The 23,661-nt window shown below is 51.9% G+C and overlaps 1 protein-coding gene across 4 annotated transcripts in view; it reads right to left on the reverse strand.

Moving 5' to 3' along the window:
* The window catches only part of LOC138502994 (CYFIP-related Rac1 interactor A-like), a 668,876-nt gene that overhangs the window by 337,076 nt on the left and 308,139 nt on the right, over window positions 1–23,661 (reverse strand). The window contains exons 1-2 of one of the 4 annotated variants that reach the window (XM_069622404.1): window positions 12,338–12,659; window positions 3,921–3,999 (exon numbers count right to left, since the gene is read on the reverse strand). In XM_069622404.1, coding sequence (XP_069478505.1) covers window positions 3,921–3,993 — 73 coding nt within the window. In that variant the 5' untranslated portion in view covers window positions 3,994–3,999; window positions 12,338–12,659. Of the gene's footprint in view, window positions 1–3,920; window positions 4,000–11,475; window positions 11,556–12,337; window positions 12,660–23,661 lie in introns of those variants that run through there. The other 3 variants (XM_069622403.1, XM_069622402.1, XM_069622405.1) reach the window with 3 other exon arrangements.

Consider the following 23,661-nt stretch of genomic DNA (forward strand, 5'->3'; position numbering starts at 1 on the left):
TTTTCTTGGGGCACTACAAGTCTTTTGTAGTGTCCAGGGGTTGACTCAGTTGGTTCACTGTAGAAGAGGCCATCTTCCCAATGCAACCTATACTTCCCAGGCTCTTGCCCTTCAAGCTGAGAAGCCAGTAAAGACTGCAGCTCAGGATGGTCCAAAGGGTCCAGATCTCCAATTTGATCCTGGCCTTCTACTAGATCTGAATCCTCAGGCTCTAGTTCAATCACACAGGGTTTTACCTCACTCTCAGCCTCAGCTGGAGGAGGAGTCACAGGTTTGACCTTGGACAACCTAGGGGATGTCCTGGTTGGAAGCACAGGAGTGCTTGCTGCTGGTTTCTTCATAGAAGTCTTGGGTTTCCACTTTGCTTCTGGTTGCTTAGAAATAGCAGTTAGTAACTCCAGTGGAGTAGGAGTGATTTATTTTTCTAGCATCTCCTCAGGAGATCCCCCCAAGGTCCTCTCCCTGACAAGTCTGGTGAGCTCCTGCAGTCTTTTGCTGGGAGGTCTGGGAGTACTTGACACTACTCCAAGATCGTTTAGGTCATTTCCTAACAGAACCTTTCCAGGTACTTCAGATTGCACACTAACAGGTATCCTGACAGTCATGTCATTGCACTGGATGAGAGCTGGTAACTGGGGAAGCATCTGCACAGGGCCTCCAGCTAACTTGGTGAGGCATTTGGGTGCCTTAGCAACATCCTCCACCATGAAAAGAGATTAATCCACCACGGTTATGCTGGATCCAGTGTCTCTAATGGCAGGGTTCTCCTGACCATTCACTAGGACACTTTCTTTATAATACTCTTTAGTATTATTTGGGATAGAATTATAGACATCTAAATTCTGTTGTTCCCACTACCCCAAGGATACTAAGGAAACACTAGCTGAGACTCTTATGGGGTCTTCAGCTAGTAATTGAAAGTTTCCACTGGCCATTTGTACTTCCTCCTCTGGAGCGAAGGCTAAGGAGACAGTGTGGACCCCTGAAGGTTTACCCTTACATCTGGGATCCCCTTTCACATGATCAGTTGAACCACAAACATGACATTTTCCAAATGTCTTTATGAATGGTGGCTTGTTCTGACCTCCTTCTGGTCTGGTACCCGAATGGACACTTGTCTGATTCGGTTTCCCTTGTGGCTTACCCTTAGAGTTTTGTTTGTGGCCCTCTTTGGAATTAGAATTATTTGAATTCTCTTTGTTGTCTTTCTTAGGCTGCTTTCCCTCATCCTTTTTCTGAGTGACCCCAGAATCCTTGTGCGTAGCCCTGTTGGCAACCCTCAAGTCAGCAGCCTTAGCTAGTTTCTTGGAATCTATTTCCTTTGAATCAGCCAAGTGCTTTCTGATCTCAGGAGAGCAGGCATCATAGATAGACTCCAACATAACAAGATTTCTCATTCCTTCATAAGTTTTTACTCTGTAACCCTTAATCCATCCAAGTTTTTCAAACACTCACTCACCCAGGTAGCCCAGGGGTACCATCATGCTTTTTGAGGGTCCTAAACCTCTAAAGGTACTGGGAAGGGCTCTTCCCAAATCTAGCAATTAAGGCAAGCTTTACACTTTCATAATCCATCCTATCTACCTCCCCCAACTCCATTACCACATCAGATGCAACAGGGGGGAGCCTAGAGAATAACCAGGGAAGCAACTGATTCCCTGTGATTTCCTGGAGCCCATGATTGTACTCAAACTTAGCAAGCCAATCTAATACATCCAACTTAGGTTCATACATACCCACAATCTCTTTAGGCATCTGGGGTCTCTTTGGACTGGAAGATCTAGAGGATCCGGGGAGAGAAGAATTTTCCAAAGACAATTTCTTCATCTCAAGCTCATGGTTGAGCTCCATTTCTCTGAGCCTTAGTTCTTGGTGCCTCTGTTCAGTTTGGGCACTAATTCTTTTGAATTCAAGTTCAAGCCTCATTTTTTCATTTTTTCTAGTGAGATAAATTCAGGACTTAATGTGGGACCTGACAAAGGTCCAGTAGCCAAGGCTTGAGGCATTAGAGCAGGTAGAGGGGCAGAGGGGGTTACATTGTCAGCCTCCTCTTCCTCATCTGACTCAACAATAACATCTTCAACATGATCATCCTCAAGGTTTGCTACATTTGCTGGAGGAGTAGGCACTACAGCCCCACTCTCCAGACTTTGGTTTTCTAACAATCTTTCAATCAACTCTGATTTCTTGCCTTTGACAGGAAGACTTTTCTGTCTGCACAGATCCCTTAAATAATCAGCAGTATTTACAAGGAGGGCCTCCTGGCTATAGCTTTCCATATTTGACTTGATTTAAAATGAGCTTTTAGTGATTGTTAAGCCTTGTGGTTAGTTGAACCAAGGTACCAGCAGCACTCTAAAATGTAAATCCAATACTTTATCCTCACCGCTGTACACCAGTGTTAGGCAGAATCCTATGCAGTTCCCTAGGGGAACTGCATAGGATTCTGCCTAACAGCTGGTGCCCATACTCCTTAAAAATTCTCAGAGAACAGTACAAACTCAAGACCAACTTCAAAGTACTAATTGACACTGGACCATTGAGGTGATGATGGATGATATGCTAGGTGGTGGGAAGCTGGTGCTAAGGCGAGCTCACCCGCACCTGGTTGTTCAGTCTGCATGCTGCTAGACGTAGGTGGGAAAGTACTGATGGGGGTTAGGAGCTAACCAATTGTAGGGGACCACGTAGTTGGAGCTCCTTTAGCTTGTGTAGCCAATGGGACGTCGTACATTTAGTGACGTTCATAGTGGCCATTTTGAAGGGAGGGCTTAGTTTCCCCACCTGATGTTAATTATCCAATTACCTTCTTTCGTTACTCTATATAGATATGCAACCTATGCTTAGTTATTCACTTAGAACCAAACCCACCTCCCGTTAGCTTTTTATAGTTTGCCACGTAGGATGACATTGGTAATGACGCAGGTCAAAACGTCAGTGATGACCAATTTTGGGTACAAAAGCCCAACTTTTTTAGGAAGTAAGTAGAGTAAGTAAGTAAGTAAGTAGAGTATCGAACGATTGCTGATGTTCGTTGTACTGTTTCAGATACTTGACATTAAAACAGACGAACTTTGCCAAACTGTTTGTGTCGTCTTGATTATTGATGTATGAATAAAATTTGCATCCCCATCCATCTCCAGGGTATTGCTACTCCTCTTAAAGGGCTGGTTGGGAACACCCAGGTCAGGGGGCTGAGGGGGCTATACCCTGGGTCCTTTGGTTTTAGCCCGATAGTCGTGGGTTAGGAGTCTTCATGGCCTTTGTAGACTTGTGACTGTAGGGCTGGTTTCACGAGGTCTTTACTGTGATGAAACCCAAGCTACAACTCCCTTGGGGGCCATCTGTGGGGTTGCTTGTGCTCTTACCCAGAATGGGTGTGGCCTAGCAGTTCGGCCAGGAGGGCAACCTTTTGAGGTGTAACCAAGCTTGATGTGCTACAGGTGAAAATTAAAGCCATAGCAATATTCTTTGGCTTAACATGTTGCTATAAGGACTTCCATGGTCATGTGGGGTTATTGTGCTATTTGTTCTTTGTAAGGAAACTCTATAAGACATTATTACTGTAGACCTTGACATTCAAAAATGTGAGCCAATGTGTGTGATCCTGGTCCTCTCCCCTGTTCCAGCTTCTACCCCTGCCTTAGACAAGCAGAAGAAAGAGCCCCCACCCACGAGTGTTCTTGAGGAGCATCTCTGCTGAGAATGGGAGCAGGGGACTCTGTGGGCCCGGAGGGGAGGTGGGGAGGGGGCGGGGGGCAGCATTGTGAAAAAGAAGAACACGAATTACAAACCACCACCACAGGCACTTCCCCGTCAGCTCCCCCCGCCCCCACACAACATGATGCAGGAAAAGAATCACAAGCAACAGAAACCTGATGAGCAATGCAAAGAAATGAAAATAAAGCGGGTGGTCTCACGTTCAAAGTCAAGGAAAAAAATGGGGCCTTGTTCTAGGTCTGAGTAATTCAACACTTTAAGAAGGTTCCCCATGGAGTCCTGCAAGAGAAGAGACAAAAGGGCAATGCATGGTGGGTATTGGGGTGCGGGGGCGGGGGCCTGGGCTGAGGAGGCAGATGCATGGAGCGTCGAGGTCAAAGGTTACACTAGAGCCGAATTCAAATCCCACCTCCGGCCAATCAGCAGCAGCAGCGCCGGTACGCCCCCTCTGGAATCTTCCAGAACTGCCTGGGTGGGTGAGTGTATCCATCCCCCTTCTGTGGTGGGGGGAGGGTACCACGCCCCGAGCCTCGCCACTGACTCGCGTGATTCACATCATGGATGCACATGTCTAAAGTAATTCTGTACACTTACGAAAAAGCTATCTGTATTTTCAAGGTGATTCGGAGTAATAATTAGGTGCTCCTATTTGTGAAAGTTTAAAATGTGTTAGGAGACTCTTGCACAGCTTTTAAATCTATGCATGCATTTTTAATATTTCTACGCACTTTTTAATTAATGTAAGTTTTTTTTAATCTGTGTTCTTTGTAAATATTTGTATTCTTCCTTTAAAAGGCAGTGTTCGGCAGCCTTTCCTGGGCAATTTGAAGACCCTGTTCATTTTGCAGTCATTATATTATTTCCCGCCCCACCGCGTCTATGCTGTTAAAAGATTTCTATGGTTTTCTTTTTTAAAAAAAACATTCTATGCATTTTTAAAAATAATTTCACAAAGCTTTTAAATGGATCCTTCAGAACTTTATCTCATGCTATGGACTATTGGTGGAGATATTCCTGGAAACTTTATGGGGCGATTCATGGAATTTAGTGCAGAAATCGCTCAAAGGGCTGCGCGCCGAGAAGGACACTGTGCCAGCCTGCGCGCAGAAAGAAAAATGCATGCGACTCTTATTCATGGAATTGTTCACGCAAAGTAACCGTATTGACAAGCCGCGGCTGGAACGCCCCCTACACACCCTCACGCAAAGCAGGAAACTGCCAGATGGATATGATATGATGATATGATATGGCATTTATAACGTGCCTATACACCAGTGTTTCAAGGCGCAACGAGGCCAGGGATGGGGAACAAAGGGAGCAGAGACAACGATCCTACTAGGCCAGGTATCATTCAGATTGCGCAAGTGCATAGGAAGGGGGAAGGGGAAAAGTGCATGGGGAAGGGACAGTGCAGTGCATGAGCATAGAATAATAACTTAAGTAACGGCCAGCTAGTGGCAAGTGCAAGGTGTGTGCAGACATCAGGTGTCAAGTGCTGGTAGTGGGACTATAGGGATACAGAAACAGTCCCCAAGTGCGGGGGTTGCCAGGCGGGAAGTGCAGGTGGGAGTGGCTGGAGGGGGAGGGACCTGGGCACGAGAACAGAGGGTGACCAGGTAATCGGTGAACATTCAGAATCAGCCAGTAGGTCAGCAGAGGAGAGGAGGAGGGGAGAGGAGGAGAAAAGGCAGAAGCAAAGAGAAAGGTGTTGAGGTGCTTCTGGAACCGGAAAGGGTTCTCCTCGAGTTTCAGGGAGGCAGGAAGGCTGTTCCATAGAGAGGCCCCTGCCGAAGAGAGTGATCTGCCACCAACTTGTTGCTTGGAGAAGCGACTGACCCAGAGGGAGTTGGAGTTGGATGAGCGAAGAGCTCGAGAAGGAAGATATTTAGGAAGAGAGAGTTGAAGGTGTTGCAGTCCCAGACCCCAGAAGGCCTTGTGTACAATGCAGAGGGTTTTGAACTTAATCCTCGCAGCCACTGGGAGCCAATGTAGAGATTTCAGTCCTGGAGAGATACGATCCCTGGACTTGAAGCCAAGGATAAGTCTCACAGTCCTGTTCCGGATGAGTTGCAGAGGGCGGAGAGTAGAGGCAGGCAGATTTAGAAAGGGGCTGTTGCAGTAGTCCAGCCTAGAGAGAACCAGAGCTCTGGAGACAGTGAGCTTCTGGGGAATGGAGAGGAAAGGAAGAATACCTCTGAGGAGGTGCAGCTGGTAGTGTGACTTCTTAGAGATGTCAGATATGTGAGGAGAGAAGGAGAGTGTGGAGTCAAAGATGACCCTGAGGTTTTTAGCCTCGCAGGTAGAAGTAGGAGAAGGGCCAAGAGAGGCCAGGCAGAGAGTGACAGGCAAGGAGGGAGCAGGTGTGCTGATGAGGAGAATCTCATTCTTAATGGCATTAAGGCAGGGGTCAATGGCGGCACACCACTCCTGGATAGCAGACAGTCAGTGATGAGAGACAGGGAAGAGGTGGCCGAAGGTAGACTGAAAATGAGCTGCGTGTCATCAGCATAGCACTGAAAGTTGGGGCAGAGAGCAGCAATACGGTGGCGAAGAAGTGCCAGGTAAAGATTGAAAAGTCAGGTAGAGAGGTTAGACCCCTGGGGGACACCACATGTAGAGAAAAAGATAGCAGAGAGGAAGGACCCAAGTTCATCATGGGAGGGTCGGTCAGAGAGGAAAGAGGTCAGCCAAGCCAGGGCCAGACCGATGATACCCAGGTTGCCACAGAGACATTTGAGCAGGATGGCATGGTTGACCATGTCAAAGGCAGAAGAGAGATCAAGCAGGATGAGGATACAGGGGGTGTTAGACTCGAGGTTGTAGAGCAGGTCTTTGCGGATGTTCAGGAGAGCAGTTTCTGTGCTTCTGGCAGCTCTCAAGCCAGACTGATGGCTATGCAGACAACCAACAGATTCAGTGTGGGGATTAAGCTGGGAGATTGCCAGTTTTTCTAGGAGTTTGCCCAGGAAGGGAGTGATGGAGATTGGGCGATAGTTAGCCGGGCAGGAGGGGTCCAAAGAGGGTTTCTTAAGAAGAGGGTGCACAAGGGAGTGCTTCAGGGGGGATGGGAAGACTCCAGTGGTGAAGGAGTGGTTGCAGAAGTCGGCCAAGGCAGGGGCCAGGGAGTCGATATGGTTTTTGATGGTTTTGGAAGAACAGGGGTGAACCTGTTTTGACGAAACTTTCAAAGATCAGACTTGTCTAGAAATCTTGTCTGCGGAGAACAGGGGAAAGGCAGAGAAGGAGGGAGAAGAAATGGCCAAAGAAGGGCCAGAGGAAGAGCAGGGAGTAGAAGGAGGGAGTACAGAGGAGGAGAGTGAGGACAGGATGTCCTGAGTTTAAGAGATGAAGTGAGACGCCAGCGCCGTGCAGAGGGCCTGGGAGGGGACAGGAGAGGTAGAGACTGCGGCAGGATTGGCCAGTTCCTTGCAGATTTTAAAGAGTTCAGCCGAGTTATTATATGCCGCAGAGACGCGGGCTTGGATATGAGCTCTATGCTTGGTGAGGACAGAGAGGTGGTATAGCCTTTGGGGCAGGCGGCGGGCCAGTTTGTCACAGGATGAACATGAAGCACACCCTTTTTTCTCGGCCACCATGCACTTGCGTTTGAGAGTGACGAGGTCGTACCAGGAGTTGCACTTGGCTTTGGGCATCAGGCGGATTCTCATGATAGGGGCAAGAATATCGAGAGTATCGGATGTAGCAGAGTAGAACAGGGAATGGGCTGTGTCAGGGTGAGAGTCAGCCAGAGCGGGGGTGAGAAAGCGGTGGCGAAAGCCTCACCTGACATGCGCTTCATGGGTCAGATGACCGAGAAGGTGGGTGGCAGTGATGGAGGTGGCTTGGCTTGAGGGCTAGAGAGGGTGAGATGGGAGGAAAGGAGAAAGTGATCACTCCAAGAGAGAGAGGAGGGGTGAACAGGGCAGAAAGGAGAAGGTCTGAGGAGATCAGAACAACCAGACTGTGCCCTGCAGAGTGAGTTGGGCCAGAGGGGAGAATAGAGAGTGAGAGAGAGTCGCTGAGGTCGCAAGAGAGTCTACAGGGAGAACAGGAGGATATTGAAGTCTCCAAGAAGGAGGAGTTGAGTGGTCAAGGCCAGGAGTAAAGAGGAGAGGTCAGCCCACTCAGAGACGAAGGAGGAGATCTGACCAGGTTGCCGATAGATAGTAGCCACAGTGAGGGAATGGCTGGGGGAGAGAGAGAGCCTGCAGACAAGGCATTCGAAAGAGGAGTAGGACTGCGTAGGAATGACAGAGGCAGGAATCCACTCGGGGAAGATCAGGGCTACACCCGCTCCAGAGCAATTGGTCCTGGGCGTGGAGAGGATCTTGTAGCCATCTGGCAGGAGTGTGTCAAAGCTTGTGACAGAGCTGGCTGTGAACCATGTCTTGTTGACAGCGAGATTAGCTAGCCGACACGAATACATGCACCCTTCAAACAGTGCGAGGGGTACCCGGTAAACAGGCTTGCGACTCAGGCAGTCTGCACGGGGTCTCCTGTAACTGTATCCGGCACCCCGACAACATGCGTATGAAAATTCATAATTCAGCAATAACTCAGGAAATGTGCGTGCAAACCAACATAAAACGTTCCTGCACCCCGCTTCACAAGTTCCGTGCACCCCTACGTTACATTGGAACCCCAATTGAGAACACGCACCCGGAAATCCAACATGCAATCCCACCTGCGCGCCGAAAATCCTACGCGCATGTGTACTTACGACAGCCTTTGGGTGGCGGATCCTATGAAGGACTTGTGTGGGCATTTCGAAGCCGAGGCGTTGCATGATCGATTCCATGAATACGTCTCTTGCCACGCAATAGTGGGCGTGTGAGGGACAACCTGCAGGCTGTCCCTTGGAACGCCCACTTCTTCGCAAGTTAGTCCCCATTTTTGGTGTTCCGCCCCCTTCCCAGCCCTCTGCACAGGCCACTCACACCCTCTGCTCTGAGTCTTGCGCAAGGGCTTCGACGGCTCCCACAGGCGTGCGAGGCCAGCATGAAATCCACGTATGTCCAGGAAAAATGCAGCGCATTCGATTTCATGAATCAACAGAGTTGCGCGCGCAGATTGGGCGTAAGTAGACAATTTTCTGCCCAATAAATTCCATGAATCGGCCCCTATGAGTATTTATGGGATGTCAACACCTGGGCATTTGCTGCTGCAGACATCTCCCGCCAATTACCAGGGGCACTTTCAGAGCTTTTTCTAAAGAGTTTTTATCTCCTTATTAAATAAGTACTCCATGCACATTTTAATAATTATTTTTATTTAAATACATCCAGTGCACTTTTAAAAATGAACTCTATTCACGCATATGCCTTTATAATGTAAATGGGCTGTGTTCTTAAAATACATTCTGTGCACTTTAAAACATTCTCTGTTTAGGGGGCTTGTATTGCCCAAATTGTTTGTGAAATTGAGCTGCGCCCATTGGGTGTGACACAACCTCTGACCTCTTGTGCCCCATGCTCTCTGACCTCTCCAGGCCACACCTCTTCCTCCAGACGACGATGAGCATTGGCTGAAAAACAAGCAATGAGCAGCAAGCAAAGGGCGCGAGGCGAGACTGAGCCGGTGTTCTCTGCTGGGAGTCTGGAGGAAGTGGCGAAAGGGTGCCCGCCTTTCTAAGGACTGGCCTCCAAGGAGACTGTGAGGGCTACACCGGGCTGGTAACTGTGAACCTAAGTCTGCCCCAGGTGTGCATAGACCTGCCCCCAATATGTGACTTGCATAACCCAGCCCTTCCAGGCACACCAAGGCACCGGCTTGCCTGACCTTTGCCTGTCCCTGCCCCGGCCCTTCCACACACACCAAGGCACAGGCTTGCCTGACCTTCGGCTGTCTCTCCCCTGCCTTTCCAGACACACCAAGGCACAGGCCTGCCTGACCTCTGCCTGTCTCTGCCAAGGCCCTTCCAGGCACACCAAGGCACAGGCCTACCTGACCTTTGCCTGTTTCTGCCCATGCCTTTCCAGACACACCAAGGCACAGGCCTGCCTGACCTTTGCCTGTCTCTGCCCATGCCTTTCCAGACACACCAAGGCACAGGCCTACCTGACCTTTGCCTGTTTCTGCCCCAGCCCTTACACCCACACCAAGTCAAAGGCCTACCTGACTTTTGCCTGTCTCTGCCCGGTCCTTCCAGACACACCAAGGCACAGGCCTGCCTGACCTCTGGCTGTCTCTGCCCCGGCCCTTCCAGACACACCAAGGCACAGGCCTGCCTGACCTTTGCTTGTGGCCTGCCTGACCTATGACTGTCTCTGCCCCGGCCCTTCCAGACACACCAACGCACAGGCCTGCCTGACCTCTGCTTGTGGCCTGCCTGACCTATGCCTGTCTCTGCCCCCGCCCTTCCAGACATACAAAGGCACAGGCCTACCTGACCTTTTCCTGTTTCTGCCCCAGCCCTTACACCCACACCAAGTCACAGGCCTACCTGACCTTTGCCTGTCTCTGTCCCGGCCCTTCCAGACACACCAAGGCACAGGCCTGCCTGACCTCTTGCTGTCTCTGACCCAGCCCTTACACACACACCAAGTCACAGGCCTACCTGACCTTTGCCTGTCTCTGTCCCGGCCCTTCCAGACACACCAAGGCACAGGCCTGCCTGACCTCTGGCTGTCTCTGACCCAGCCCTTACACACACACCAAGGAACAGGCCTGCCTGACCTTTGCCTGTCTCTGCCCCTGCCTTTCCAGACACACCAAGGCACAGGCCTACCTGACCTTTGCCTGTTTCTGCCCCGGCCCTTCCAGACACAAGGTACAGGCCTACCTGACCTTTGCCTGTCTCTGCCCCGGTCCTTCCAGACACACCAAGGCACAGGCTTACCTGACCTCTGCTTGTCTCTGCCGCGGGCCTTCCAGACACACCAAGGCACAGGCCTGCCTGACCTCTTGCTGTCTCTGCCCCTGCCTTTCCAGACACACCAAGGCACAGGCCTGCCTGACCTTTGCCTGTCTCTGCCCCTGCCTTTCCAGACACACCAAGGCATATGCCTACTGGACCTTTGCCTGTTTCTGCCCCAGCCCTTCCAGACACAAGGCACAGCCCTGCCTGTCCTTTGCCTGTCTCTGCCCGGTCCTTCCAGACACACCAAGACACAGGCCTGCCTGACCTTTGCCTGTCTCTGGCCCTGCCTTTCCAGACACACCAAGGCATATGCCTACCGGACCTTTGCCTGTTTCTGCCCCAGCCCTTCCAGACACAAGGCACAGGCCTGCCTGTCCTTTGCCTGTCTCTGCCCGGTCCTTCCAGACACACCAAGACACAGGCCTGTCTGACCTTTGCCTGTCTCTGCCCCGGTCCTTCCAGACACACCAAGGCACAGGCCTGCCTGACCGTCGGCTGTCTCTGCCCGGCCCTTCCAGACACACCAGGCAGTGTGCGTCGCCCTCTCATGCTGACTCTCAGACCCTTTGGTGCCATGGCTCTGGGGCGCCCTTCAACTCCCCCCCTCCCCCCCATGAGCCGCTGGAATTAGGCTGCCCAATCCTCAGTGTGCAGCATCACACACTGCCTGTCCTTGCATAACACGGAGTGGTTGGCATAGAGCCGAACTCCTGCACAAGGTTTATGGCCGGCCTGCCAATCCTTATGCCAGTGTGTGGCATGGCCGACCTGCCAATCCTGAGGTGAGTGTGTGGCACATGGCACTCTTCCAGCCCCCCTCCCAGAGGGTCCTGAACATGGCAGAAAACACCGGCTCGACCTTCCGACACTCAAGCACCCCAACAGACAGGACTTACTTTCAAAATCCAGGAAGAAATGCGGGCAGTTCTCTAAATCTTTACCCAGTACTTTTATCAGGTTGCCCATGCCAGCAGACCTGAGCGGGGGAAACAGAAGAGAGTGGAACAGCGAGCTCCCAGCAAGCAGCAGACCCCCCCCCCCAACCCCCCCGCATGAATCTGCGCCACCAAGCTGACCACACGCGCGCGTAACACTGTACAGTCCCAGCAAGGCCCCTCGGAGCAACATCCGCCTCCTCAGCCCTGAGTATTGCCACCCACCTGGCACCCCAGCCCCTTAGAGAACACAGCCACGAGTATTGCCACCCGCCTGGCACCTCGACCCCTTAGAGAACACAGCCACGAGTATTGCCACCCGTCTGGCTTTCGACCCCTTAGAGAACACAGCCACGAGTATTGCCACCCGCCTGGCACCTCGACCCCTTAGAGAACACAGCCACGAGTATTGCCACCCGCCTGGCACCTCGACCCCTTAGAGAACACAGCCCTGAGTATGGCCACCCGCCTGGCACCTCAGCCCCTTAGAAAACACAGCCACGAGTATTGCCACCCGCCTGGCACCTCGACCCCCTAGAGAACACAGCCCTGAGTATTGCCACCCGCCTGGCTCCTCGACCCCTTAGAGAACACAGCCCTGAGTATTGCCACCCGCCTGGCTCCTCGGCCATGATCATCGCCCCCGTTAGCTCGCCACCATCATACAGATGCTGCGCAGCCCCCCATAGACCCTGGAAGCAGCAGGCCATACAGTCACTCACCCCCACATCAGCAGTGGCACCTGACCCCTCCCCCCTCCACGAATAGAAATAAACTCAAGAATCCAGCAGCACTAGGCCCCCCTAGGCAACTTCTGGCTTACCTGGACCTGGGGTATGCCCCCCTGGCCCGCCTGTCGCTTCCTGGCCTGTATCTGAACTGTCTCTTCTTTTGTCTGTCTCTGGGCTGTCTTCTTTTGGCTTTCCTCTGTGGTGTCTCTTGTTGGCCTGGATCCTATCGTGGTAGCCTGGCCTCGGGCTGTCTCTTCATGGCATGGACCCTGTCTTGCTAACCTGGCCCCAGGCTGTCTCTTGTTGATCTGATCCGTGCCTCCTAGGCTGTCTCATATTAGTTAGTTGGGCTCTGGGCGCTCTCTTTTTCTCGCCTGTCTCTTGCTGTCTCTCTGGCTCTGTGATCACTGGCCGTCTCTTCTCCTTGATAAGGAAGTGAAGGCTTTCGTTTTGACCACTTCTGTTTTTCTTATTTTTTGGGGCCTGTGTGAGGCGCTCTGCGTCCCCGCCTGGACTACACTGCACCCCTAGCTTCCTCAATCGTCCCCCTCCCCCAGCCCCATCCAGAGCTGCCCCGGCTCAGCCTTGCCCGGCCTCTTCTGATACTCTCCCTGGGCCCCAGGACCCGCCACCCCGACCCCCCATCGCTACAGAACCCTTTCTGCGTCTTAGCCCTTCCTGCGGGACCGAAACCTGCAATGACTGCCCCCCAGGCAGATATAGTCAGGGGCCCCCAATAATACGAGGCATAGAAGAAAGAGGCTGGGGGTTACCCACGGCGGATTGAACAGGCCCAGGAACCCCGAGGCAGCTGAAACATTAAAAGTGCGCTGAAAAGCCATCGAGGGCCTTGATGACAAACAGCGACTATGCAGACGCGACGGCGATACAGGGCTGGCACGGCCAGGGAGCCAGGAAGGGGCCAGCCTGAAGGGGCTAGCAGAGGCAGCCTGTGATGTGCGCTGCAAAGCCCAGATTTCATACTTGGATTTAAAGAAGCTGTTAGTGTTCATTGAGACTGCTAACACGGGCAGGGGGAGGTGGAGGCTCGGGGCCAATTTCACCCGAAAACGTCGAAAGGCCCGGATGCCGTCCCCGGGCACAGCAAGGCAGGGCACGCCCACCCTTATCAGTGGACGAGAGCAAGGTGTGCTGACCCTACCCTAGGAATACGTGCTGCCAATGTCACCCCGTTTAGCCCATTGGTGTGGGGAGGACCCCCGAGAAACTGCCCACGCGCCAACCCCACCACATCTCTACCCGGGTGCACAACACCCCAGCAGATCAGTAGCACCAAGAACCCCCACAGTCACACAGATGCCATCACCTTCCAAACTAGGGCACAACATGCCAGGGCTGCCAATCTCATCTACCCATAAGCATAGATGAGGGTGTGCCTAATCCTTCCTACCCAAGGTGTCACTGCATAGGGGTACCAACCTCACCTTAACCATAGATGAGGGTGTGCCAAGTCCTTCCTACCCAAGGTGTCACAGCAAAGGGGTCCCAACCTCACCTAAACCATAGACGAGGGTGTGACAAGTCGTTCCTACCCAAGGTGTTGCAGCAAAGGGGTCCCAACCTCACCTTAACGAGAGATGAAGCCGTGCCAAGTCCTTCCTACCCAAGGTGTTGCAGAAAAGGGGTCCCAACCTCACCTTAACCAGAGACGAGGGTGTGCCAAGTCCTTCCGTCCCAAGGTGTCACAGCAAAGGGGTACTAACCTCACCTTAACCATAGATGAAGCCGTGCCAAGTCATTCCTACCCAAGGTGTCACAGCAAAGGTGTACCAACACACCCTAACCATAGGCGAGGGTGTGCCAAGTCCTTCCTACCCAAGGTGTCGCAGTAAAAGGGTACCAACCTCACCTTAACCATAGATGAGGGTGTGCCAAGTCCTTCCTACCCAAGGTGTCACAGCAAAGGGGTACCAACCTCACCTTAACCATAGATGAGGGTGTGCCAAGTCCTTCCTACCCAAGGTGTCACAGCAAAGGGGTACCAACCTCACCTTAACCATGGATGAGGGTGTGACAAGTCCTTCCTACCCAAGGTGTCGCATCATAGGCGTACCAACCTCACCTTAACCATAGATGAGGGTGTGCCAAGTCCTTCCTACCTAAGGTGTCGCAGCAAAGGGCTACCAACCTCACATTAACCATAGATGAGGGTGTACCAAGTCCTTCCTACCCAAGGTGTTGCAGCAAAGGGGTCCCAACCTCACCTACCATAGATGAGGGTGTGCCAAGTCCTTCTTATCCAAGGTGTCGCAGCAAAGGGGTACCAACCTCACATTAACCATAGATGAAGCCGTGCCAAGTCCTACCTATCCAAGGTGTCACAGCAAAGGGGTCCCAACCTCACCATAACCATAGATGAAGGTGTGCCAAGCCCTTCCTACGCAAGGTGTCACAGCAAAGGGGTCCCAACCTCACAATAAGCATAGATGAGGGTCTGACAAGTCCTTCCTACGCAAGGTGTCACAGCAAAGGGGTCCCAACCTCACCATAACCATAGATGAAGGTGTGCCAAGTCCTTCCTACCCAAGGTGTCACAGCAAAGGGGTACCAACCTCAATTTAACCATAAAAAAGGTGTGCCAAGTCCTTCCTACCCAAGGTGTTGCAGCAAAGGGGTCCCAACCTCACCTTAACGAGAGATGAAGCCGTGCCAAGTCCTTCCTACCCAAGGTGTTGCAGAAAAGGGATCCCAACCTCACCTTAACCAGAGATGAGGGTGTGCCAAGTCCTTCCTACCCAAGGTGTCACAGCAAAGGGGTCCCAACCTCATCTTAACCATAGATGAGGGTGTGCCAAGTCCTTCCTACCCAAGGTGTCACAGCAAAGGGGTATCAACCTCACCTTAACCATAGATGAGGGTGTGCCAAGTCCTTCCTACTCAAGGTGTCGCAGCAAAGGGGTACCAACCTCACCTTAGCCACAGATGAAGGTGTGCCAAGCCCTTCCTACCCAAGGTGTCGCAGCATAGGGGTACCAACCTCACCTACCATAGATGAAGGTGTGCCAAGTCCTTCCTACCCAAGGTGTCGCAGCAAAGGGGTACCGACCTCACCTACCATAGATGAGGCTGTACCAAGTCCTTCCTACCCAAGGTTTCGCAGCAAAGGGGTACCAACATTACCTTAACCATAGATGAGGGTGTGCCGAGTTCTTCCTACCCAAGGTTTCACACCAACGGTGTCCCAACCTCACCTTAACTAGAGATGAAGCCGTGCCAAGTCCTTCCTACTCAAGGTGTCACAGAAAAGGGGTCCCAACCTCACCTTAACCAGAGACGAGGGTGTGCCAAGTCCTTCCTACCCAAGTTATCACAGCAAAGGGGTACCAACCTCACCTTCACCATAGATGAGGGTGTGCAAAGGTGTGGCAGCATGTAGATAAAGGTGTGCCAAGTCCTTCCTACCCAAGGTGACATAGCATATGGGTACCAATGTCACCTTAACCATAGATGAAGCCGTGCCATGTCCTTCCTACGCAAGGTGTTACAGCAAAGGGGTCCCAACCTCACCTAAACCATAGACGAGGGTGTGCCAAGTCTTTCCTACCCAAGGTGTCACAGCATAGGGGTATCAACCTCACCTTAACCATAGATAAGGGTGTGCCATGTCCTTCCTACCCAAGGTGTCACAGCAATAGGGTACCAACCTCACCTTAACTATGGATGAAGCCGTGCCAAGTCCTTCCTACCCAAGGTGTCACAGCAAAGGGGTACCAACCCACCTTAACCATAGATGAGGGTGTGCCAAGTCCTTCCTACCCAAAGTGTTGCAGCAAAGGGGTACGAACCTCACCTTAACCATAGATGAGGGTGTGCCAAGTCCTTCCTACCCAAGGTGTCACAGCATAGGGGTAACAACCTCACCTAAACCATAGACGAGGGTGTGCCAAGTCTTTCCTACCCAAGGTGTCACAGCATAGGGGCACCAACTTCACCTTAACCATAGATAAGGCTGTGCCAACTCATTCCTACCCAAGGTGTCACAGCAATAGGGTACCAACCTCACCTTAACCATGGATGAAGCCGTGCCAAGTCCTTCCTACCCAAGGTGTCACAGCAAAGGGGTACCAACCCACCTTAACCATAGATGAGGGTGTGACAAGTCCTTCCTACGCAAGGTGGTACAGCAAAGGGGTCCCAACCTCACCTAAACCATAGACGAGGGAGTGCCAAGTCCTTCCTACCCAAGGTGTCACAGCATAGGTGTAACAACCCACCTGAACCATAGATAAGGGTGTGCCAAGTCCTTCCTACCCAAGGTGTCACAGCAAAGGGGTACCAACCCACCTTAAACATAGATGAGGGTGTGCCAAGTCCTTCCTACCCAAGGTGTCGCAGCAAAGGGGTACCAACCTCACCTTAACCATAGATGAGGGTGTGCCAAGTCCTTCCTACCCAAGGTGTCACAGCATGGGGGTACCAACCTCACCATAACCATATATGACGGTGTGCCAAGTCCTTCCCACCCAAGGTGTCACAGCAATAGTGTACCAACCTCACCTTAACCATAGATGAAAGCGTGCCAAGCCCTTCCTACGCAAGGTGTTACAGCAAAGGGGTCCCAACCTCAACTAAACCATAGACGAGGGTGTGCCAAGCCCTTCCTACCCAAGGTGTCCCAGCATAGGGGTACCAACCTCACCTTAACCATAGATAAGGGAGTGCCACGTCCTTCCTACCCAAGGTGTCACAGCAATAGGGTACCAACCTCACCTTAACCATAGATGAAGCCGTGCCAAGCCCTTCCTACGCAAGGTGTCACAGCAAAAGATTCCCAACCAAACCTTAACCATAGGTTAAGCGCCTTCAGACCATACCGATGGTATATAAGGCGCTATATAAGTGCAAAATAACATAACATAACATAACATAGATGAGGGTGTGCCAAGTCCTTCCTGCACAAGATGTCACAACGATAGGGTACCAACCTCACATTAACCATAGATGAAGCCGTGCCAAGCCCTTCATACGCAAGGTGTCGTAGCAAAGGCAAAGGGGTACAAACCTCACCTTAACCGTAGATGAGGGTGTGCCAAGTACTTCCTACCCAAGGTGTCACAGCAAAGGGGTACCAACCTCACCTTAACCATAGATGAAGGCGTGCCAAGTCATTCCTACCCAAGGTGTCACAGCATAGGGTAACCAACCTCACCTTAACCATACATGAGGGTGAGCCAAGTACTTCCTACGCAAGGTGTCACTGCAAAGGGGTCCCCAACCTCACCATAACCATAGATGAAGGTGTGCCAAGCCCTTCCTACGCAAGGTGTCACAGCAAAGGGGTCCCAACCTCACAATAAGCATAGATGAGGGTCTGACAAGTCCTTCCTACGCAAGGTGTCACAGCAAAGGGGTCCCAACCTCACCATAACCATAGATGAAGGTGTGCCAAGTCCTTCCTACCCAAGGTGTCACAGCAAAGGGGTACCAACCTCAATTTAACCATAAAAAAGGTGTGCCAAGTCCTTCCTACCCAAGGTGTTGCAGCAAAGGGGTCCCAACCTCACCTTAACGAGAGATGAAGCCGTGCCAAGTCCTTCCTACCCAAGGTGTTGCAGAAAAGGGATCCCAACCTCACCTTAACCAGAGATGAGGGTGTGCCAAGTCCTTCCTACCCAAGGTGTCACAGCAAAGGGGTCCCAACCTCATCTTAACCATAGATGAGGGTGTGCCAAGTCCTTCCTACCCAAGGTGTCACAGCAAAGGGGTATCAACCTCACCTTAACCATAGATGAGGGTGTGCCAAGTCCTTCCTACTCAAGGTGTCGCAGCAAAGGGGTACCAACCTCACCTTAGCCACAGATGAAGGTGTGCCAAGCCCTTCCTACCCAAGGTGTCGCAGCATAGGGGTACCAACCTCACCTACCATAGATGAAGGTGTGCCAAGTCCTTCCTACCCAAGGTGTCGCAGCAAAGGGGTACCGACCTCACCTACCATAGATGAGGCTGTACCAAGTCCTTCCTACCCAAGGTTTCGCAGCAAAGGGGTACCAACATTACCTTAACCATAGATGAGGGTGTGCCGAGTTCTTCCTACCCAAGGTTTCACACCAACGGTGTCCCAACCTCACCTTAACTAGAGATGAAGCCGTGCCAAGTCCTTCCTACTCAAGGTGTCACAGAAAAGGGGTCCCAACCTCACCTTAACCAGAGACGAGGGTGTGCCAAGTCCTTCCTACCCAAGTTATCACAGCAAAGGGGTACCAACCTCACCTTCACCATAGATGAGGGTGTGCAAAGGTGTGGCAGCATGTAGATAAAGGTGTGCCAAGTCCTTCCTACCCAAGGTGACATAGCATATGGGTACCAATGTCACCTTAACCATAGATGAAGCCGTGCCATGTCCTTCCTACGCAAGGTGTTACAGCAAAGGGGTCCCAACCTCACCTAAACCATAGACGAGGGTGTGCCAAGTCTTTCCTACCCAAGGTGTCACAGCATAGGGGTATCAACCTCACCTTAACCATAGATAAGGGTGTGCCATGTCCTTCCTACCCAAGGTGTCACAGCAATAGGGTACCAACCTCACCTTAACTATGGATGAAGCCGTGCCAAGTCCTTCCTACCCAAGGTGTCACAGCAAAGGGGTACCAACCCACCTTAACCATAGATGAGGGTGTGCCAAGTCCTTCCTACCCAAAGTGTTGCAGCAAAGGGGTACGAACCTCACCTTAACCATAGATGAGGGTGTGCCAAGTCCTTCCTACCCAAGGTGTCACAGCATAGGGGTAACAACCTCACCTAAACCATAGACGAGGGTGTGCCAAGTCTTTCCTACCCAAGGTGTCACAGCATAGGGGCACCAACTTCACCTTAACCATAGATAAGGCTGTGCCAACTCATTCCTACCCAAGGTGTCACAGCAATAGGGTACCAACCTCACCTTAACCATGGATGAAGCCGTGCCAAGTCCTTCCTACCCAAGGTGTCACAGCAAAGGGGTACCAACCCACCTTAACCATAGATGAGGGTGTGACAAGTCCTTCCTACGCAAGGTGGTACAGCAAAGGGGTCCCAACCTCACCTAAACCATAGACGAGGGAGTGCCAAGTCCTTCCTACCCAAGGTGTCACAGCATAGGTGTAACAACCCACCTGAACCATAGATAAGGGTGTGCCAAGTCCTTCCTACCCAAGGTGTCACAGCAAAGGGGTACCAACCCACCTTAAACATAGATGAGGGTGTGCCAAGTCCTTCCTACCCAAGGTGTCGCAGCAAAGGGGTACCAACCTCACCTTAACCATAGATGAGGGTGTGCCAAGTCCTTCCTACCCAAGGTGTCACAGCATGGGGGTACCAACCTCACCATAACCATATATGACGGTGTGCCAAGTCCTTCCCACCCAAGGTGTCACAGCAATAGTGTACCAACCTCACCTTAACCATAGATGAAAGCGTGCCAAGCCCTTCCTACGCAAGGTGTTACAGCAAAGGGGTCCCAACCTCAACTAAACCATAGACGAGGGTGTGCCAAGCCCTTCCTACCCAAGGTGTCCCAGCATAGGGGTACCAACCTCACCTTAACCATAGATAAGGGAGTGCCACGTCCTTCCTACCCAAGGTGTCACAGCAATAGGGTACCAACCTCACCTTAACCATAGATGAAGCCGTGCCAAGCCCTTCCTACGCAAGGTGTCACAGCAAAAGATTCCCAACCAAACCTTAACCATAGGTTAAGCGCCTTCAGACCATACCGATGGTATATAAGGCGCTATATAAGTGCAAAATAACATAACATAACATAACATAGATGAGGGTGTGCCAAGTCCTTCCTGCACAAGATGTCACAACGATAGGGTACCAACCTCACATTAACCATAGATGAAGCCGTGCCAAGCCCTTCATACGCAAGGTGTCGTAGCAAAGGCAAAGGGGTACAAACCTCACCTTAACCGTAGATGAGGGTGTGCCAAGTACTTCCTACCCAAGGTGTCACAGCAAAGGGGTACCAACCTCACCTTAACCATAGATGAAGGCGTGCCAAGTCATTCCTACCCAAGGTGTCACAGCATAGGGTAACCAACCTCACCTTAACCATACATGAGGGTGAGCCAAGTACTTCCTACGCAAGGTGTCACTGCAAAGGGGTCCCCAACCTCACCTTAACCATAGATATGGGTGTACCAAGTCCTTCCTACCCAAGGTGTCACAGCAAAGGGGTACTAACCTCACCTTAAACATAGATGAGGGTGTACCAAGTCCTTCCTACCCAAGGTGTTGCAGCAAAGGAATCCCAACCTCACCTTAACCAGAGATGAAGCCGTGCCAAGTCCTTCCTACCCAAGGTGTTGTAGAAAAGGTGTCCCAACCTCACCTTAACCAGAGATGAGGGTGTGCCAAGTCCTTCCTACCCAAGGTATCACAGCAAAGGGGTACCAACCTCACCTCCACCATAGATGAGGTAGTGCGAAGGTGTGGCAGCATGTAGATAAAGGTGTGCCAAGTCCTTCCTACCCAAGGTGTAGCAGCAAAGGGGTCCCAACCTCACCTTAACCAGAGATGAAGCTGTGCCAAGTCCTTCCTACCCAAGATGTTGCAGAAAAGGGGTCCCAACCTCACCTTAACCAGAGACGAGGGTGTGCCAAGTCCTTCCTACCCAAGGTGTCACAGCAAAGGGGTCCCAACCTCACCTACCATAGATGAGGGTGTGCCAAGTCCTTCCTACCCAAGGTGTTGCAGCAAAGGAGTACCAACCTCACCTTAAACATAGATGAAGGCATGCCAAGCCCTTCCTACCCAAGGTGATGCAGCATAGGGCACCAACCTGACCGTAACCATAGATGAAGGCGTGCCAAGCCCTTCCTACCCAAGGTGTCGCAGCATAGGGGACCAACCTCACCTTAAACATAGAGGAAGGCGTGCAAAGTCCTTCCTACCCAAGGTGTCACAGCATAGGGGGTCCAACCTCACCTCAACCATAGACGAGGGTGCGCCAAGTCTTTCCTACCCAAAGTGTCACAGCATAGGGGCACCAACCTCACCTTAACCATAGATAAGGCTGTGCCAAGTCCTTCCTACCCAAGGTGTCACAGCAATAGGGTACCAACCTCACCTTAACCATGGATGAAGCCGTGCCAAGTCCTTCCTAATAAATAAATAATAATAATACCCAAGGTGTCACAGCAAAGGGGTACCAACCCACCTTAACCATAGATGAGGGTGTGACAAGTCCTTCCTATGCAAGGTGTTACAGCAAAGGGGTCCCAACCTCACCTAAACTATAGACGAGGGAGTGCCAAGCCCTTCCTACCCAAGGTGTCACAGCAATAGGGTACCAACCTCACCTTAACCATAGATGAAAGCGTGCTAAGCCCTTCCTACGCAAGGTGTTACAGCAAAGGGGTCCCAACCTCAACTAAACCATAGACGAGGGTGTGCCAAGCCCTTACTATCCAAGGTAGGATGGTACCCCCCCGGAAGTTCTTCAAGGATGGCAACCTTCTCCACATTGCCACTCTAAATTCTCGCTCTGCCATCAAGCACTCCTCTGATATCTGTCACCTTCTTGAGGAACTGGACCTCGACGTCCTCTGTCTCACTGAGACATGGTTCACAGCCAGCTCTGCCACCAGCTTTGACACACTTCTACCTGACGGTTACAAGATCCTCTCCATGCCCAGGCCTAACCGTGCAGGGGGTGGTGTTGTCCTCATCTTCCCTGAGTGGATTCCTGCCACTGTCACACCTACGCAGACCTACTCTTCTTTTGAATGTCTTGTCTGCTGACTCTCTCTCTCTCCTAGCCATTCCCTTACCGTGGCTACTATCTATCGACCACCTGGTCAAATTTCCTCCTTCCTCTCTGAGTGGGCTGACCTCTCCTCCTCACTCCTGTCCTCAACCACTCAACTCCTCTTTCTTGGCGACTTCAACATCCACCTTGATGCCTCCAGTCCCCCCACTTGTCTCTTTCGTGACCTCTGCGACTCTCTCTCACTCTCTATTCTCCCGTCTGGGCCTACTCACTCTGCTGGGCACACTCTTGATGCTCTGATCTCTTCTGACCTTCCCCTCTCCGTCCCTCTCTCCACTCCTCTCTCCTGGAGTGATCACTTTCTCCTATCCTCCCACCTCACCCTCCCTACCCCACAGGCAAAGCCACCCTCTTCACTGCCACCCACCTTCTCGGTCATCCGACCCATGAAGCGTGTGTCAGTTGAGGCTTTCACTGCTACCTTCTCGCCCCCCCCCTGCCCCTTCGGTTGACTCCCACCCTGACACAGCCCTCTCTATGCTCCACTCTGCTATATCTGCTGCTCTTGATATCCTTGCCCCCGTCATGAGAATCCGCCTGAAGCCCAAGGCCAAATGTAACTCCTGGTATGACTCGGATCTCGTCACCCTAAAACGCAAGTGCAGGGTTGCAGAGAGGAAATGGCGTGCTTCATGTTCATCCTCTGACAAACTGGCCTGCCGCCTGCTCCAAAGGCAGTACCGGCTCTCCGTTCTCACCAAGAAGAGAGCCCTTATCCAAGCCCGCATCTCTGCGGCATCTAACAACTCCGCCGAACTCTTTAAAATCTGCAAGGAGCTGGCCAACCCTGTTGCAGTCTCTACCTCTCCTGTCCCCTCCCAGGCCCTCTGCACTGCACTGGCCTCTCACTTCATCTCTAAAACTCAGGACATCCTGTCCTCGCTCTCCTCCTTTCACCCCCCTCCCTCCCTTCCCGGCTCTTCCTCTGGCCCTTCTGCAGTCACCCCTCCTCCCTCTTTCTCTGCCTTTCCACTTTTCTCTGCTGACGAGGTTTCCAGACAAGTCCGATCTATGAAAGTCTCGTCTAAACAGGTTCACCCCTGCTCCTCCAAAACTATCAAGGACCACATCGACTCCCTGGCTCCTGCCCTGGCTGACTTTTGCAACCACTCCTTCGCCTCTGGAGTTTTCCCTTCCCCCCTCAAGCACTCCCTTGTGCACCCTCTTCTCAAGAAACCCTCTTCCGACCCCTCCTGCCCGGCTAACTATCGCCCTATCTCCATCACTCCCTTCCTGGGCAAGCTCCTGGAGAAACTGGCCATCTCCCAGCTTAACCTCCACGCTGAATCTGTTGGTAGTCTTCATGACCATCAATCTGGCTTCAGAGCTGCCAGAAGCACGGAAACTGCTCTCCTGAACATCCGTGAAGACCTGCTCTTGAACCTTGATTCCAACACTCCGTGTGTTCTCATTCTGCTCGATCTCTCCTCTGCCTTTGACACTGTCAACCATGCCATCCTGCTCAACCGTCTCCGTGAAAACCTGGGTATCACTGGTCAGGCTCTGGCGTGGCTGACCTCTTTCCTTTCAAATCGACCCTCCCAGGTCCAACTGGGGTCCTTCCTTTCCGACATCTTTTTCTCCACCTGTGGTGTACCCCAGGGATCTAATCTCTCTCCCTGGCTGTTCAACCTGTATCTGGCA

This window comes from Ambystoma mexicanum, chromosome 11 (genome assembly GCF_040938575.1).
Source record: "Ambystoma mexicanum isolate Mex_15411 chromosome 11, UKY_AmexF1_1, whole genome shotgun sequence".
Taxonomy (NCBI): Eukaryota; Metazoa; Chordata; class Amphibia; order Caudata; family Ambystomatidae; genus Ambystoma; species Ambystoma mexicanum.